The 18,421-nt window shown below is 30.1% G+C and overlaps 1 protein-coding gene across 3 annotated transcripts in view; it reads right to left on the reverse strand.

Annotated features, from left to right (window-relative positions):
• Positions 1–18,421, reverse strand: part of LOC145249619 (uncharacterized) — a 156,806-nt gene that overhangs the window by 72,205 nt on the left and 66,180 nt on the right. The window contains exons 5-11 of one of the 3 annotated variants that reach the window (XM_080111347.1): positions 15,471–15,488; positions 7,983–8,009; positions 4,997–5,089; positions 4,128–4,191; positions 3,437–3,535; positions 2,793–2,936; positions 2,501–2,596 (exon numbers count right to left, since the gene is read on the reverse strand). In XM_080111347.1, coding sequence (XP_079967473.1) covers positions 2,501–2,596; positions 2,793–2,936; positions 3,437–3,535; positions 4,128–4,191; positions 4,997–5,089; positions 7,983–8,009; positions 15,471–15,488 — 541 coding nt within the window. Of the gene's footprint in view, positions 1–2,500; positions 2,597–2,792; positions 2,937–3,436; positions 3,536–4,127; positions 4,192–4,996; positions 5,090–7,982; positions 8,010–15,242; positions 15,291–15,470; positions 15,489–18,421 lie in introns of all 3 variants that reach the window. The other 2 variants (XM_080111346.1, XM_080111348.1) reach the window with 2 other exon arrangements.

Consider the following 18,421-nt stretch of genomic DNA (forward strand, 5'->3'; position numbering starts at 1 on the left):
AAAAGTGTAAATAATGCAAATGTTAAGATTTTCAATTATATAAAATACAACTTGTTTGTTTCAACTAAAACTTTAAATGTTAATTTTCTATACAATATCAAACCTACATGGCTAAAGTAGAATCACATTTACCATACTCTCATAGAATTATCTCCAGAAGCAACAAGTATTGTAGTGAAATTCATGCAAGTATTGAGGAAGACAAACAGGTGTTTAGTTTTGCAGTACAAATAATATTAATGTCAAGACAACTGTTTCCATTCTCGTGTCTCTATACTCATTTATCTCTGTGTTTCACAGAAAGGAATAGTTATTTATGCATATTGTGGTGGTGACTCCAAATTAGCAATGTTTTTTAGGTTCACTACAGATTATACTGTGTACTATAGATATAAATTCAATAAAATGAAAATCCTTTTTGATATTTTAATAATTATAAATTAAAAAAAATAGAATTAAAGTGGTGCATAAAAAAAAGGGCAAAAACAATATATTTGTCTATTTTTTCTCTTTTTAGCATTTTCTTACCAACTTCTGGCAAGAGTTAAGTCTGATTTAGATAGCATCTGCCTAGATATTTTTTAAGAGCACACCTACATTTAAATGTAATTATTGCAAAATTTTATTGGCCATTTTAAAACAATTGATAAATTCCGATAAAAATTTTAAAATAGACATTTGAAAGACAAAGTATACAAGTCATTTAAGATTTAAAAAAGAGTAGTGGGGGGTACCCGGCTTTGCTCAGGTATTTGTAGGTGTGCGTTTTTTTTTTTTTTTTTTTTAGGGGGGGGGGTAAATCAGAACAAAAGGAAACTTAACGATAGCGATTAATAAAAAAAAAAAAAAAAGATGGGGGGGGGGGCTCAAATCCGGAGCCTTGAGGTCTATAGACTGAGCCTGAACAACTGCACTACAGCGACAATGTTAATGTAACTGATTAACGCGAGTCAAGTCAAGGAGGTTTGACAGGTGGATGCTTAATGAGGTCATTGCGGGAACGTTATGATGGCGGGGCAGTTTTTTGGCGTTTGTTTCACTGCGGGATTGTTTTTTCATTTAGTGCGGGGCAGTTTGGGCTTCCCCAAGATGATGAGGGGGGGGCAGCTCCCCATTGAAAGGGGATTGTCCAAATTGAATAGCAGTTTTCTGATATAAGGAAAAAACCGCATTGATCAAAGCTGATTGCCAGCGATCGCGCTGGGAATGATGCAACAACCATCGTATTCGTTTTGCTTTTATTATATGAAAAAGGTGAATCTACACGCGCCGATCGAAAAATGTTGAATGTTTAGCTTTTGAAAGTCGGGCAAATTAAATACACACGCGACCCCCGTTCGTAACTCGTAGATATTATGATTTCGACGTGATATAAAAAGTTTTAAAAATGAGCGACCGTCTCGAGAAGCCGCCGGAAAAAAATCCTTTTGCGGACATACACAAAAAGCGAGCATACATATATACATTTTCGCTTTTATATATATAGACTAGCTTGGGGGGGGGGTTGCCCGGGGGTTTAAAAAAAAAGTTTTGGTAGGTGAATATGAGGATCGAACCCGAACCCTTAAGGCAAAGTTGGAAATTAAAGTGTGAAAAAAAAAAAAAAAAAACATGCGACGTTAACCATTGGGCCATAGCGACATACTAACGGAAACACGTTTGAATTTATTTAATTACTTAGAGTTTGCAGGTGCACGTTTTAATGTCTTAATGAGGTCAACTTTGACTGCTGGGTTTTTATTTTTATTTTCCCAAGATGTTTGGGGGGGGGGGGGGAACCAGCTTCCCTTGTCCAATTTGAATAGAAATTGTCTGATATAAGGAAAATATTTCCACATTGATCAAAGCTGATTGCTTTCGGACATTTCCGGCGATGGCGACCGGAAAAATACCGCCAGAATTAGTGTCGTTTTTATTATAGGAAAAAGCCTAATCCACATGCGGCGAGTGAAAACTGTTGAATATTCATCTTCCCAAAGTCGAGCAAATTAAATAGATAGGCGAGCTCCGTTGTTAACTCGGAGATATGATTCATATGCGATATAAAAAGTTTTAAGTTGTGAGCTGACCGACCGCTTCTCGGAAAAAGCCTTTCTTGGACATACACAAAAAGCGAACATACACACATTTTCGCTTTTATATTTATAGATGACATTAAAACAAATTGCATATTAAGTATGTATGTAGTTTGATTAGGGTTCAGTATACGTAGTTTGAGGAGTTTATTTTTATTATTCCTTGTTTTTTTTCTTTCCTTAGCTTGACAAAGCAAAGATCTACCAAGCCTGATGGAGCAAGTTCATTTTATTTTTTTTCTTTATGAGCAATATAAACTATACATTTCAACTGAATTTAAGGATCCTGTTGCTAGAAATAGATATACTTAAAATTTTGATACACTTGGGCTTTCGAGTCACATATCAAACAGATGCGCGTGTTGTATTAATAGGGATGAAGTAAATTGCAAGTATGCAAGAGGTTTAATTAAAGATAAGCTCACTTGTATTGTCAGGTAATGTTGCTTGGTCAGAATTTCTTTCTTGTTTAAATGTCATATTGCCAAAAAGGAGAACAGCTGAAACAACTCTAAAGATTCCTGAAATAGAAATAAAAGAAAAACAAGTAATTTTTAAGATTTTTAAGTCATCATCTCAAGTAAAAATCAAAGGTGAGAAAATTCATAAATTTTTTTAAAAGTTTATGTCTTTAAATCTCATGTGGAAATTGCATTCTTGTTCAAAAGCTACATGCAAAAGGTGAAACACTTTAAGAAAAATGTAATTTAAACTCACCACTAACATCCTCTTCTGAAAGTCCCATAACAAGCATAGCTTCATGGGTCTGTTTGAATTCTGCAACGTCATCAACTCCAGTGACAGGCATAGCACCACTGGACATGTAATGATAGAACTTTGCATCCTCCAATAGGAATTCATCTATAAAAAGTGAAAAATTTAAATTTACCTTGAAGGAAAAAATTAAATTTTAGCCTTTCATAAAGATGTCAGCCATTTTTCATCTTTTGTTAATAGTTAGATATGCATTTTTTTAAAATTAAAAACTACAGTAGAATGACAGATAAATACAAGTGTAAATATAAATTTAATAGTCATATGACCCATGTAAGATATTACTACTTCCTTTTGTACAAAACTTTGCTTAACAAAGTCCTGTTTTTGTTGTGTCCTTTCTGTTAATGGTTCCATTGTCTAGTCTATCAATGATAGAACTTCAACTTTAATAATGAATGGAAAAAAAAAAAAAAAAAAAAAAAAAAAATGTAAATTTTAACATTGAGACCAAAACAATAACAAAAATTTATACAATAGGAAAATATGTAAACATCCTTTTATTGGGCAAAAAAAAAAAAAGAAAGTTTTTCTGTTTTTTTTTAAGAAAAAATTTTATTAAGCAGTTTTATAAAGTTTTTACTTACTTTTCTGTTTAGGTGTAGCACCACATAAAAATTGATAAAAGATGTGGAAACTCCGTTCTCCTTCGGCTTGTCTCACTGAACGAGACTTCTCCAAGAGATCTTATGAGTTAAGGTAAAAATTCAACAAAAACATTTTTATTGAAATCGAAGGGAAGGGACCTATGGCTAATTCTGTCAAAAACTGGCTCCATTTTTAATGGACATTAATGGTGACAATGTAAGAGTAGTTATATATTATCACTTTCATTATTATTTGTGCATCTTTTTTCAAGATATTTTGGCATTTTTGACAGCTAGGACAATGGCAATGTCTGCTAGTAATTTAAATCAGAAAATCAAATCAATAATTGCATAAAAATGGTTATTCTCTTTTACAACTTTAACACATTGGCAAATTCTTTGAAAATCTTTAACTTTGCAACCGCCACCATAAGTAAAAGAGAACAGGAATACTAGAAATTGCTCTGATTTTCAAAAATTAGTTGTTTGGCAAAATATCTGCAGGATATCCATAGATTTCAACTCTGGAACAGTTACTTTTTTTTTTTTTAAATACAAAAACTAAACTTCATATGCAAAGCAGAATTTCATAGTTTATAGAGCTATATCAGTCAATCAAATGGGATTGAGTCTTACTTTATATATAAAGTATTCCTTTTAATGGAAAAAATGTAATGTTAAAAAAGGATACAAGTCTCTATGTTGGCTCCACAAATATAGCCAGACATATCGAAATTGATTCTGATGAATTTACCCTACAATAAAAAGAAATTTTCAGATTAAGTGACATGAAGCGAATGTGTGTATTTTAGTTTCAAGAACTGCTGACAGATGTCCCTTGTCAGCCAAAGAACAGAGGTCAGTAACTCTTCCTTTTCTAAAAGTGTGTGGAAACTAAAATTATAATTGCTACATTTCTATACAATCTTTCTGTACAAAGAAAAAAAAAAATTCTTAAACCTCTTGTTTCATGTTTTTAAAATTATATTTTGCTACATTGACAAACAAAAATTATATTTTGATATATGTTAATACATTCTTACTGTGGAAAAAAAAAAAAAAACTATCTTTGTGTAAAAAACTAAAAAACATTCTTAAACCTCTAGAAATGTTTCAGGTTTTTAAATTTTGATTTATGCTTGTACAATCTTACTGTGTAAAAAAAAAAAAAAAAAAAAAATCTTTTTGTAAAAAATTTTCTTAACCCACTATAAACGTTACATGTTTTGAAAATTCTATTTTGCTACATTGACAAACTAAAATTTTATCTAGATACATTAAATCACTCATTGAAAAGAAATTAAAATATTTTGATACATTTTTTATTCAATAAATGTTTTGATTTTCATATATTTTTGTGTTATTTTGTTATATATTTTTGCGTTATCGTATACACTTGTTTATATTTGAGGTTCACATAATGGCCGCTAGATGTCATTTCTCTTTCGAAGAACAGGGGTTGATAACCCATCTGTTGCTAATATGTCACTGTCATGTAGAAGTGCCAAAACTTCAAATTATCAAAGAAAATTAAATAAAAAATGTTAGCAAAATACTTACAAAACGAGAAGAGTTGTCATTCTTAATGGTTTTGGCATTTCCAAAAGCTTCCAGAATCGGATTGGCTTGTAGAAGTTGATTTTCGAGCTCACCCTAAAGTCAAAACAAGCTTACAAATTTCAAATCAGTTTGGAGCAAGAATGAAACATTACATTTAAGGTTGTTCAGAAAATACTGGCCGATTTTTTTTACTTACCTTTAAAAGTTTGATTTAGGTGGTTACCTTTTACAGTGATTTATACAAGCATTTACATGCTTAATACTTGAAATACATTTGCATTAATTTCAGAATACAATTTTAAACCGTATATGTCCTTAATAACAAAGATAAAAAAGTGTATATGTATACTTTTCTTGCAGAGGAGAAGCCTCAACAAATGATTGGACAGTATGAGGATGGCTTCAGAATTTCCTTAGTGGTAAAATAAGAGCTTAAAAACAAAGATAGAAGACAGTTAAGCATTCTTAACACTGAAGAGTTGAAAACAATTGTTAAATGAAATTCATGCCCAAATGTCAAATAGTGTTTGGCCATGTGAAGAAAAATAGGATGAAAAAGCTGCATAAATGGGCCAGACATGAACTCCACGAATAAGAATTGTTTATGAAATCGGTTGATATTTTCTGAACAACCTAATATACTCAGCTATTTCAAGGGAAAAAGGCTAGTGTTATGGTTAGATAACTAACCTACTCATGCATTTATACAAAAAAGTAATTATATTTTGATTAAAATGTATATCACTTCAATCGCTGCACCCCCTTCAAAATATATTTGAATCTTCAAATTTTTCAAAGATTTTTAACAAAGTTTTACTTTTTTCTTTATATTTACAAGCAGTGTTCCATTTCCCATGTAAATGTTTTGTAAAATTAATCTCCACCCCACTGTGTTAATCAGGGAAGCGAGAGGCAGAAAAAAAAATCTCAGGAAATTAAATACAGTTTTGATAGATTTATATAAAAATAAGTTATGTTTAATTTGGAAGCATTGCCTTGATTGATTGAAAGAATTGATGATTCTCAGGAATTTATTTGATGACAGTTGTAGAGAAGACTTAATTTGGATCTTCTGTATTTCCAAAAGATTGTATACTATCAATCAAAATAAACACTACTGGGTTCATTTTACAAGAAATTTACATAGTGACCAGGAACTACCTTGTACATTGTAAGAAAAATACAATTGTTTTCATAGATATTTTACATAGTAAACTATTTAATATTTATGTCCAAAAGAATTTAACAAAATTTTTAAATCAAAATTGTTAAAAAGGGGAGTAAACTTGAAGATTTTTTTTTTGTTTTCAACTTGAATTTCTTTAAAATTAAAAAAAAAAAGACATAAAATAATAGAAGACATATTTTACACATGAGAAATAAGGAATTAAAAAACAATGTAAAAACGGAGAAAAAAATGTATCCAAAGGCAGTCCTTTATGAAAACCTACTCATTTAATTTTGAAATGAAAACCTATTTTTATAAACACCATTGTATTTAGACAGTCAATCCTGGAAGATTGATGTCAAAAGTAAGACTTGTAACTGAGACGAGACTAAAAGAGAAATTTCAGAAATCCATAAGAAAAGACTAAAGAGGTTAAACTGGAACATTTTGAAAAGACGTTAAATGCATTGGCTTCCTTCAATTGTGAAAACAGCCAAATATGCTATTCTCACTTTTTTTTGTCACCATTTACCAAGGCCAAAAGGCACTTGAGGATAAGAGTTAATGAGATGGAATGATTGCTAATCGGAAGATGAATATTGAGAGGTTTGAAAATAATGAAGGAATGAACTTGTGGATACAGTTTATGACAAGTATTTGCTGACATTGGTTTTGAAAAACGATCCCGTTGAAATCTATGGTAGCAGTCCATGTTAATGTGTTTCATAGACAGGAAGTCCTTGCAAAATTCTGCCTGATGTTAAAGCACAATTAGGAAGAAAGGAAAGTTTTGCTTTTTCATAGGTTGTTGTAGCAAAACTAGTTCTTGCTAAAATGTTTTACAAAGAGAAACCAGATATTTCAACTCCTTTCATAGAACTAATGATAGCAATGCCTCTTCTGAGAAAGGGATTGTAAGAAACAGAAGAGATCATTTCCCCACAAAATTTCGAAGTCGATTTTGAAATCGAGGCAAGAAAGTGTGCTCACAACATTATTTCAGATGTGGTGGTAATAATTCATCTTTGAACATAGGATTTAATTTGTTTTATAAGCTATCAACTCCTGCAATTTGGTCATTTTGATAAGTTTTTATATGCTTTAAGTTCTTAATATCTTTGAATAATTATTAATCCTCTAAATGTATCTTTATAAAAATGGTTTGTAGAATAATTTGAGTGTTTGTGCAGTATATTAGGAAAAAAAATGCATTTTTAGTAAAAATCACAATTATGTACTTGTCATGTCAAAGTCAGTAAAAATTCAAAAAAATAATAGAGTAAAAGATCTGCTAGAATTTGTTTTTGTAATAAATATTTTAATTTTTACTTCATTTTTCATAATTTTAGGAATTTTTACTAATTTCAACATTAGATGCAAGTATGTAAGTGTTTTCACCTAAAATGCATTTATTTAAAATCATACGGCTCAAGTACCATAATTTGTTGGCATGTATTTTGTAAATTGTAGGAAGATGGAACTCTGAAAGGTACTAATACTTCAGGCAAGAATGAACCTGGGATTAATGACATCCAAAGAATAGCTAAACAATATAAAGCTCCTAAATTAAGGCCTCATCAGCAGATGTGGTTGATCATACAGATAACCTTTAATTTTTAAGTCTTCCAAAAATGAATGTTTTGAGTTTTTTGGATTTTTTAAAAACTGCCCAAGATTTATCAAATTAAAAAAAAAGCAAAAACAAAACAACAGCTACAATATTAACAGAACTATTTTGATTAAGTCAAATGCCTGAAGTTTCAAGCAGTTTGTTTTTAAGACAACACGCATGTCCAAAGGATTTTCCCGTTTACTTACCACTAGGTGATCATTCAATAGTCCTTGCTGCCAATGGGATGCATTGAAAGGAGATAAGGGGTTCTAAATTAAAACTATATTAACAAACTTGTTCTTTCAACAATTTTAGCCAATAGAAATTGACAGTTTCACAGAAGACCATTTCACAAAATTCTTTCAAAATGACGATAGAATGACTTGAAAGATATTTCTAAATGGCATTAAAATTTTTGGTTGTTCTTGAGCAATACTCAGTAACTACACTAAATATGATTCCAATTTTATGTTATGCCGACTTTTTATTTTACAGAAAAGTAATAGTTTCAGTATTAAAAAAAAAAAAAAAAAAAAAAAAAAAAATCAAATTTTTCTTTTAGACAATAACATATTTCAATGTAGACAATAACATATTTCTGACTTTCTTGTGCCAATTTCTTCTGTCATCAAAGTGTTGAGGTCTTGTATAATAGATTCCTTGTTTTTGAACTTCATGTTTTCACTATTGTCTGCCAGAGTCTACAGATTTTCCCGAGTCTTCCTGATGATTTTTCTGCATGATCTTAAATATTCTTTCAATGCTCTCATGGCTAGCATTTCTTTGTCCAAGACATTTCCAACAACTTTTGATTTTAATATTCCAGAGTTCTTGTTGGCTTCACTAATTTTCTTTGACATAGTCAATACTCTCCAAAGAAAATTTCACAAGCAAGTAATTAATTTTTATCATTTAAGATTTTCAAATTTTCTCACCTGCAAGTGAAACTGATTATTGAGGGAGTGAGAAAAATACTGAATTAGATTAAGTCAAGACACAGTTATCATTCTTGGTAGTTTCTGAGTACATATGGGGACTGGAGTGACCGTTTACTTGTCTCCCTCACAAGGGCAAAGTTAAGCGTAGGTTTGGCTTATAATGTAGGAAAAATCCAGTTCCACACAAAGAGGTACCCTGATTGTCTCAATCTAGAAGGATTTCTCCTTCACTGGTAAAAGACAGAAAAGACAAAACGTATTAGAACAGATACATTTTGCTCCAGGCTAAAAGACCATGGAATGATGGCCAAAGTTGTTCCATTCATACAAAAGGAAAATTTGAAAATCTTAAACTTAATTGTTTTTCACTAAAACTTGAAATATTACTTTCCTACATCACATCTGTACAACAAGATTAGGATCATATTTAGAGTAGTTAATGAGGATTCTGATGTCAGGATGTACCAAACTAGATCTCAATGTCATTAAAAATAGCTTCAAAACTGAGTTTTAAGGGTTGAAATGGTTAGAAAACTTGAATTTTTAACATTTGAATTTACCAAAAAGAAAATGAATTAAAAATGGATATTGCTTCAATCATCAAAAACAATTCAGACCCAATGTAAACAGGCAAATGAGAGAAAAGTTGATATGTTGCATGTTTGCCAAGCAAATGCTGCAATTGCATACAGCAAGATCAAATGCAAGTATACATGTTGTAAATAAATTTTTTCAACATGAGAAAAGTATATTGAAGAGTGGGGTGCAGATGCACAGTTCAGAATGAGAGGTAAGAGATTAATAATAATAAAAAAAAAAAAACATTTCCAATCAAAAATTTTTTTAATAAACTTTGAAGTTAAAAAAATTAATCTATTTCTGATATGATAATCTATATTTAAAGAACATTTAGATCTTAAAAAGGGCTTAATTTGAACTGTAGATTATCACATTTAAATAATTAATAGTGAAAGCTAATAAAAAAAAAATACATGCATTGAAGGAAGGGATGTCACTTCACCAATATAACTTCAGTGTAAAATGGACATCTATATTCATAAAATTAGGAAACATTTTTCTGGAGGCGACACGACTTGCATGATCTTATTAATTAATTGAATACTTGAAATAAAATAAAATAAAAAAAAAAATTCTATCGAAAAAATATATACTTCATTTTTTTTTATGACAAAATCCTCTCCAGACAAATAGCAAGTTGTATTACTATGAATTTGTCACAATCAAAAATACATCTGCCTGCTGACTAATTTTGTAAGCATACTTTTGTGCGTGTGTGAATTTTGAATAGACTGCCATTTCCAAATCACATCTTTTTGAACAAGGTAAATTGAACCAGACCAATTTGTCAAAGCATATTCGAGCATTTAACTGGTTCTAATCAATCAATTTATCCAGTTGCAGATATTTTCCATTGCTTTGTTTTTTGCTTCAATCAATCTTTCTAGATAGAAAAGAAAACCTATCTTTCCTAAATTTTAGTTATAGCTGTATACCAATTTATGTCAATTTCACAATCAAACAATATATTTAAATTCTAAATTCCTATGGAAATATTTTAAATATCAAATCTACTATAAAATAAGATGAAGAAATATTTTGTTTCTTTTATTTCAGGAACTCTGGTTTCATTTTATGTGGTTGTCTTGACTGTTGTAACTTATTACCAGATTTTACCAAATTAATATTAGCAGGGGCTGATCTGCACCAAATTTTTTTTTTAAGGCAATTAAATGAGAAGTCTGTTTCAATTTTATAATGAAAAGTTATATAGCAAAGTAAAATCATCCCCTTCCACCTTAGTACATGGAAAATCATTAAAGATTTTCTAAAACTTGTTATTTTTTTTTTTAAATGTGTCATAAATGAAGAGGCTACTTTTTTCTAAAGCTCTGCAAGCATTCATTATGGATAAATGAATATGAAAAAAAAATTTTTTTGCATAAGCTTTTCTTCAGATATTAAAATTGAACTTAATGAATTAATCTAACTTGGACAAAAGAACCAAGAACATACTTTCACTCAATTGAAAGGAAAAGTTCTGAAAATATACATTATGTATGGTAAAGAATATATTGAAAGGAAAAACAAGTAACAGTGCATTTTTTGGATCTTAAAATGACAGATTAAAAAAAATAAGTGCTTTTTCAGATCAATATAGGTGTTTTAATGTCCAAATCTAGTAACAGAATGCCGGGGAGGGGGGGGGGGCGTCCACTTGAAACAAGATTTCGTTTCAACAATTATTTCTGCAAATAATTGTACCCATAATGCTTAAGAACTACAGTTGTGTTGACATGAAACAATTTGGAGATGGTTAACATGGATATACTTGCATATCCAAGGTTAACCTAATTGCAATATATATATATATATATATATATATATATATATATATATATATATATAAAATTTGTATTATTCAAACTACTATTTTCATCTCAATTGTTATATTCATGTTTTGACTAATGTAGCCTCTGACCTTCAGGTGCATTTTACAGAAATTGGGAAACTTCTAGTCTCTGGTTAGCTGTATAGAATTTCTAACTAAACTCTTTAATAGAAAGGAGATTTTTCGCATTCAATCAGCCATAATGGATAAAAGTTAAGCTACTATTCTTAATCAAGATTGAAACTTCAACCTCCATAACACTGTTACTTAGATTGTAAACCAACACTTGTAAACAATGTGTTTATGCAAGCAATTCTAGTCTCAATTTTGGGATCCTCCAACCTAGTCTTGTACCTGTGTAGTGTAACATTTTGACAAAGAATCACACACTGAAGGAGAGAAAAAATGCACTTGAAGGTTGGAAACTGAAATGCTGTGAATATAACAACCACGACAAGAATAGTACTCTGAATAATCCAAATATTCAATCCTCATCTCAAAGATTCCAAAAAAGAAAGATATGCAGTGCTTATAAAACAAGTGCATTAAAGTCACATGGTGGCACTGTACTTTGTGAAGACTAATTATAGTCAATATTAAAGTAGGAAATAGAGATATATTGAAGATCTAAAGAATATAAGCAAAAATATTACTTGCAAGAAAATCATTTTCAAATGCAATAATTGGAGATTAGAAGCATATTTTTTCTTGCTTTTAGTGGCAAGTATAGAAAAAAGAAAAAATTATATGGACATTATGGGGAATTCAAAAAACTTTTAGATCAATTCCATATTTTTTTCAGTATAAAACAGAGTCTAAAAAAAGTGTAGACAAAAAAATCATTTAAACCAATAAAATATTCAATAAATTTAGAATCTTAAATAATCCTGCTTGGTTCACTTAAAAATAAGTGGATGGATGAGTGGGTGTGTATATATGTATGGGTGTGTATATATGTGTGCGAGCGCGTCTTTACATATGAATGGCTTAGAAAAAGATGCATAAAAATAGTACTTTTAACAAAAAAAAATTTTTTTTGCCTAAAATGGAAGTTCATTTTCCTCCATAAATTTAAAATGATCATCCACTTCCAGACCAGATTACTGATTATGATTAATTACCCATTTTCTCCCAAAGTAATTTGGTCTGTAAATATTGATCGGTTTTGTTTTTGTAATAATTATTAAGTGGACATTTATAGGCTGTTCGCATGTAATCGCTTATATATTAAATAGAAACCAGCATCACTCATGGGAGGACACAGAAGTATCATTATACGAGTGAGAAGTGCAGGGAGCCAGAAGCAGGCAACATTCTATGACGTTCTTTACAAAAGGCCTTCTAATAGTGTGCAACTGAATTGGACAAGCGTTTATTTCAAAAAGTGCTTTTTATTAAGGAAAAAAATCCCATAATGTCAATTTAATATTTTTGATATTTCAAAAGATATTGATAATTTCAATTGGTCAGAAATTCACATCTTTCTAAAAAGGTATTTGTAAACTAAAATTCACTTCAGTTTAACATTTAAAAAACATCAAATGTAATATTTTATACTACAAAATTAATGAGAATGAAATTTATTAGAAGTTAATGCCATAACTATGATTTTTGAATTTGAAACATTTCAAACAGGTATATATTTTTTTTTTCTTTTTAGATGCATCATGAGTTAGCATTTAGCATAGAACACCATGTGATGGTATCAACTGCAATAGGGCCCTGATGATGCTCATTCCAATATAATTAATGCAAAAGTATGAAATGGGAGTAATTCAGATACCAATTATTTCCACATGAATGTATTAAAGTGGGGAATTACCTCCTGCTTCCTACACAACAATTGTATGTTTGGAGAAGTAGAGTGGTAGCACCACTGCATAGCAGTGGCATTAGCCAACCAGAAGACACCTTTAGGTAAGCAGGTAGCATAGTCTGGTTATATAAGCTTGAAAAGCTTCAACGTCTTGTAACAAAACAAATGTCAAGAGAGTGTGAAAAATCAACACAAGAAAAATTTAAGCTTATTAAAATTGGCGGAAAACATTTGCTCACAAAACTGGTTTCCTATCGGCTGCAAAAAGAGTCAGCAAGCTGATGCCCTCCCAGATTTTAGAACAAATCTTCAGCTGAAAATCTAAAATTATTGTTGATGTAAAGCAATTGCAAGTGCAAGCAGAAAGTGGTTTTCCATATTCATTTATTAGAATTAAATTAGGCAAATTATTCCTGTACAATACGTATGCAATACATGAAAAGCAAAGATGAGCGTATATGTGTGTATCCACCTAATAGTTATCAATGGCTGTCCTCCTCCAAGCAAAACCAATGGCATACTTGGAAACCGCAGGTTCCTGTTAATAGATAACTAAGTTTTATTTCTATGATAATTTAAGTAAAAACTTATTTCTTTTAGTTAGATCATATATAAAAAGCAAAACAACTATAATATATGCATATTGTTTACTAGAAAGTCTAAAATTATGGGTGAGAGTTGTCCGTTATTTTATTGATTGGCTCATGTGGAAATTGTCAGCAAATTGTATTGTTCAAGGATTTAAAGCAGTTGTTGACCAATATTTTATTGTCCTGAGGCAAAGTATCTCTTCCCAATAAATGTATTTAAAAAAGAAATCATATTTTCAAAAATTTACCATTTTTTGTTGAGCTAATCTTTTTCCTTTTTTACTAATTCATTGACACAAAAATATTCAACTTTAAGCTAATGTCATTATTTTTTATTTTTATTTTTATTTTTTTTTAAATATTTAACAGATAAACATTAAAGAAAATTTTAAGTTTTGTTTGTCTGCTGCTTCTTGTCACCCCCTGTCCAATTCAGACATCCATGACTAATACATAAAATCAGGTCTTTTTTTTTTTTTTTTTATCATTATTTCCTCTCGCTTATATCTCTATCCTCCTTTGTTACGGTCTTATGTCACTGTCTTTAGTTTAATCTATTTTTATCTTTGCAAAAAATAAAAACATCTCCACTCATTTTGGAGTAAGCCTTGATAAGAAATATTAACATTCCCACCATATAAGTTGAAAGTATGTATTGATTTAGTCTGTTAGTGTTTATAAAATATATAGTCTGGTATATTGATTTAAAGCATAGACATATCAGGTTTAAATTCTGTTGTCACTACTCTAGTCATGAATTAAATAGTAGAATAGACTAGACTTGAACCTTAGTTTTAGTCTAAAAGGAAAACTAAATGCTAATCTTCTGCTTACCCCAACACTGCTTTCAGTATTACTGAACTTTCACATATCAGCGGATTCAAGTAATGATGGCTCAGTACCTGTGCCATTGGAACTTACACGATACATTCTTCACTATAAACTCTCCATGCAGGTATCCTTACAGGGGGTATCCATTGTCTCAAAAAACCAAAAGGAAGCACGCACGCGCACACACACACAATAAATGAAATGCACTTGACTTTAAAACCAGTCTTAAGTATAAATACCAAGTGTCAGTAGTGTATTGCTAAGGTGCGCTTTCTTCAGGGGTATTTGACAGGCAAGAACAAATACTAAGATTGGAATAGAACCGAGACGGCATATCTGCAACAACAGTGTTGGATAGAGCTGTATCGACAAGGAAAGATAAAATGCACTTTTCAGTATATTTACCTTTAATGTTGTAGTCACATTAGTCTAAAGTGAAATTATGAGCAAACAGCCTGAATACCAAACGTAGTACGTACATGACAATCATTGAAAGGATAAGTCATTTGGTTAACTGGAGTAATGTCCCTTGTGTTGATAAACCCATTTCTCTTGTTCTGTGTCGCATCAAATAGTGATAATGTTCAAAGCAACCAATCAGATTTATTCTTTTAAGAAAGCTATAAAAAAGTAGACTTCACCTTAATCTTTAAGATACAGTCAGAGGCATTTCATGTCTTAGCAAATTCTATTACGGAATTTCAATTTTCTTTCTACATAATTTTCACCAAGGTGAATATTCATGAAGAATTCGTTTTTTTGTTTTTCTTCAAATGACACTGTATTTACATGACCAACAGACCCCTTGAGCATATTTTTATATATAAAAATATTTTAGAAAAGAAAAAAGGAAAAAGACAATAAAATCGAAAAGTGCCAACCTTTTTTAAGAAGAGTGCCATGGTCGCTGAATCGTCCTTGGCCACAGCCTAAGTTAATAATAAACAGAGGACATGCGAAATGTTAGAAATAAGCATGCGTTGCAATACAAGCTAATGTGACTTAGATTACAGTGCCACCAAGTATGTACATAATTATGGTCGTCATAAATAATAATATATGTAGGCTACTATTGAAGGTGATAAGTACAAAGTTTCAGGCATACTTACAAGATTTAGTTCCTTCGTCTAGAAAGTGGATAATAGAAAGATAAAGAGTTAAACATGCAACCTTCATGCAGACACACAGACACAATAGTGCAAGTGCGATACAACAGGAGGGAAGGGAAGGAATTTAGTATTGGAAGAAGAGGTGAGAATGCTTTGAGAAATAATCCTCAGTAACAGCAATTCTAATTGTGTTAGAAAAGTTATATTTGAAATTTTACTGAATTTGCTTCCCACCCCCCTTTTTCCGTCTGTATAATAACAAAATTAGAATCATATTTACAGTAGTTACCGAGGATTGTTATCTCAAAAAATATGGGCAGGATGAGGAGGTAGACTGTTATAAATATCATTAAGGAGTATAAAATGTTTCTAATGTACGAGAAGTGGGACAACAGTAAATAACAGTTCTCTTCACAGCAAATCAGGAACAGCAGAAAATAAATCAATGGACGGAAATTATGGATCTATGATATGAAAGGCACCCCAAAGTGAAATTCTATATTTTTTGTAAACAACATCAACATGTTTTATGGAGATTTTTAACTTGATGTCAGACACTTCTAAGCCAATTCATAAAATAACTAATTCATAGGTAGTTACAGGTTACACAATGTCATGGATGCAGAATCAGCTAGGTAAGTGATTGTATATCTGCAAATGTGAGAAAACTTAGGGTATGGGCTAGTGTACATATGAGAAAACATGTCTTATGCTGAACTGTTGATAAAAGGAAGAGAGCAATGAAATACATAAGATACAACACTTGACATTAAAGACCAACATTCATTTGTTGAATCTCTGTAAGTGTATGTATACATCTGTGTTTCTTGTACAAAGAAAGATTAAAGAATCTATAAAAACTAAAAGTGCATTCATATAACATTTTCAAAGAAAAATTAAAACCATATGTACAAGACAGTTTTCTAAAATTTAATTTCCTTTCACATACATTATAGAATAAAATTTTAGGGGCAGTAAAAAAGAAAAAGGGTATTATGGCCGTATAAGCATAGTGGGGGAAAAAAGAGCCTACTTAATTAAATCCTGAGCAACGTCTGCTCTTCCTGCTAGTTTTTATTAAAATAAATATTGCAGAAAAAGTTTAAAATCCGCATAAAAACATTTTATTCATTTTGCTTACAAAAACAATTTGTTTGTTTATTCAATCATAAATATAATAGGAAACAAAAATTAAGCCAAACTTTTTTTTTTTTCAGTTTATCATTTTGAAGATGCCTTTGGTATTATGAGTCCAAAATTTCAATGGATTAATTGTAAAGTAAATGAATCTTAGGTGTTCAAATTTACAGATTAGAGACAGAAATGCTTTTAGACATTTTAAAACGGAAACATTTAAGTTGAATTAAAAAAAAAAAAAAAAAAAAAAAGGGTAGAAATGTTGAGTAGACTTGTCAAAAATTAGAATTAAATATAACAAAAATAAAGCTGAGAAACTAAAGTTATTAAATTAGAAATCAATTGAAAACTTTAGAAAAAGTTTATTTGTATTACAAGTTTTAATAGTTACCGGTTTTAACATGCAGTTTTGGGAAACAAATTCTTATTTGGTAAGGTTATCTAAATTTGTTTAGCTAAAAAAAATCATTTATTTGAGAATGTCCCAGTTTTAATTATTTCCTCAATAAAAAAGTTTGCACAAAACATTTACACTTAATATGCAAATCAAATTAAATATTTCATCTGATAGTTGCCAAAAAATCATATCTCAATTCATCCCTTTTTATCATTTTTGAATTTAGTTTCATCAGGAAATGTTCTACACTTCTGCTGTTCTTAATTTGATGAAACTAAATACATTTTTGCCTGACTAACATTTAAAAAAAAAAAAAAAAAAAAAAAATTATGTTACAGTATTTTCTGTTTGGGTTATGTTATCACCTTTTTACACTCATTTCAAAAAGTAAGATCATCCCTCATAGATAAAATGTAAAAAATTACAATACTAATGTCATTGTTTGCCTAAAATAAGAATTTGGAGCATTTTAAAATAGATTATCAAATTAAAACCCAATAAGCTGTCATAAAGAATTCTTTAACATTCTTTTTATTTTAAAACAATTTTAAATAAATTGTTACACTTTGTTAATTAAAAGGTGAAAACGTTCTATTTAAAAATATTTAGCTTACTAGTATTTGTACAGTAAAAAAGAAAACAATGAAAGATAAGCAACCATAAAAGCCTGCAAGTTATTGAATCAATTTAAATTTCTAATACAGATGCAAAGTAATTCTATAAATTCTCAAATAATTTAAGTTTTTAAAAATTACAAATTCAAATGTTAAATATTTCTTACTAATATTATAAGAGTTTTCATTTTTATTAACAGATTGATTAAATAGTAATGTTAAATATTAAAATTGTTTTAATGAAAATTGAGAGGGGGGAAAAAAAAAAAAAAAAGAAAAAAAAAGAAAAATTTAAATGTCAAGTCAAATTTTAAATGGTAACAATTCACTTTATAGGTTCCCATTCCAACATTCTGCCACAAGTTAAAGCCATCTACATATAAAGCAATGATTGTAGTGTTTAGGAATGCAAAAATAATTTTCTTGGCATAACTTTGCTTCAGGATCAGTTTCCAAGGCACCAAAATCAACAATCTAGGCCATTTCTGAAATGGCCTAGACTGCTGATTTTAGTCCTAAGCTTTGCTTTGCTTTCTTTGAGAAGTTTATTGCTAATCTGAGGTTCCCCTATTGGGAAATGATGCTGAGGTTGTCCAGGCATGTTTTGCACTTCCTAATGAGCACCGATACTTCAATCCTAATTTCTTACCCATATGTCACATTTCTCATCATGGGAGAGAAATAAATACTCATGTAAATGGGAAGGGTAAATTCTATCAATAAAAATGAGTCAACTGTAGCAGTAGTAATATTTTGAGACACTATTTTCTATTTATATAAACAAAGTTAAACAATGACCATTT

Source organism: Euprymna scolopes, chromosome 28 (genome assembly GCF_053919585.1).
Source record: "Euprymna scolopes isolate OS-2025 chromosome 28, ASM5391958v1, whole genome shotgun sequence".
Lineage (NCBI taxonomy): Eukaryota > Metazoa > Mollusca > Cephalopoda > Sepiida > Sepiolidae > Euprymna > Euprymna scolopes.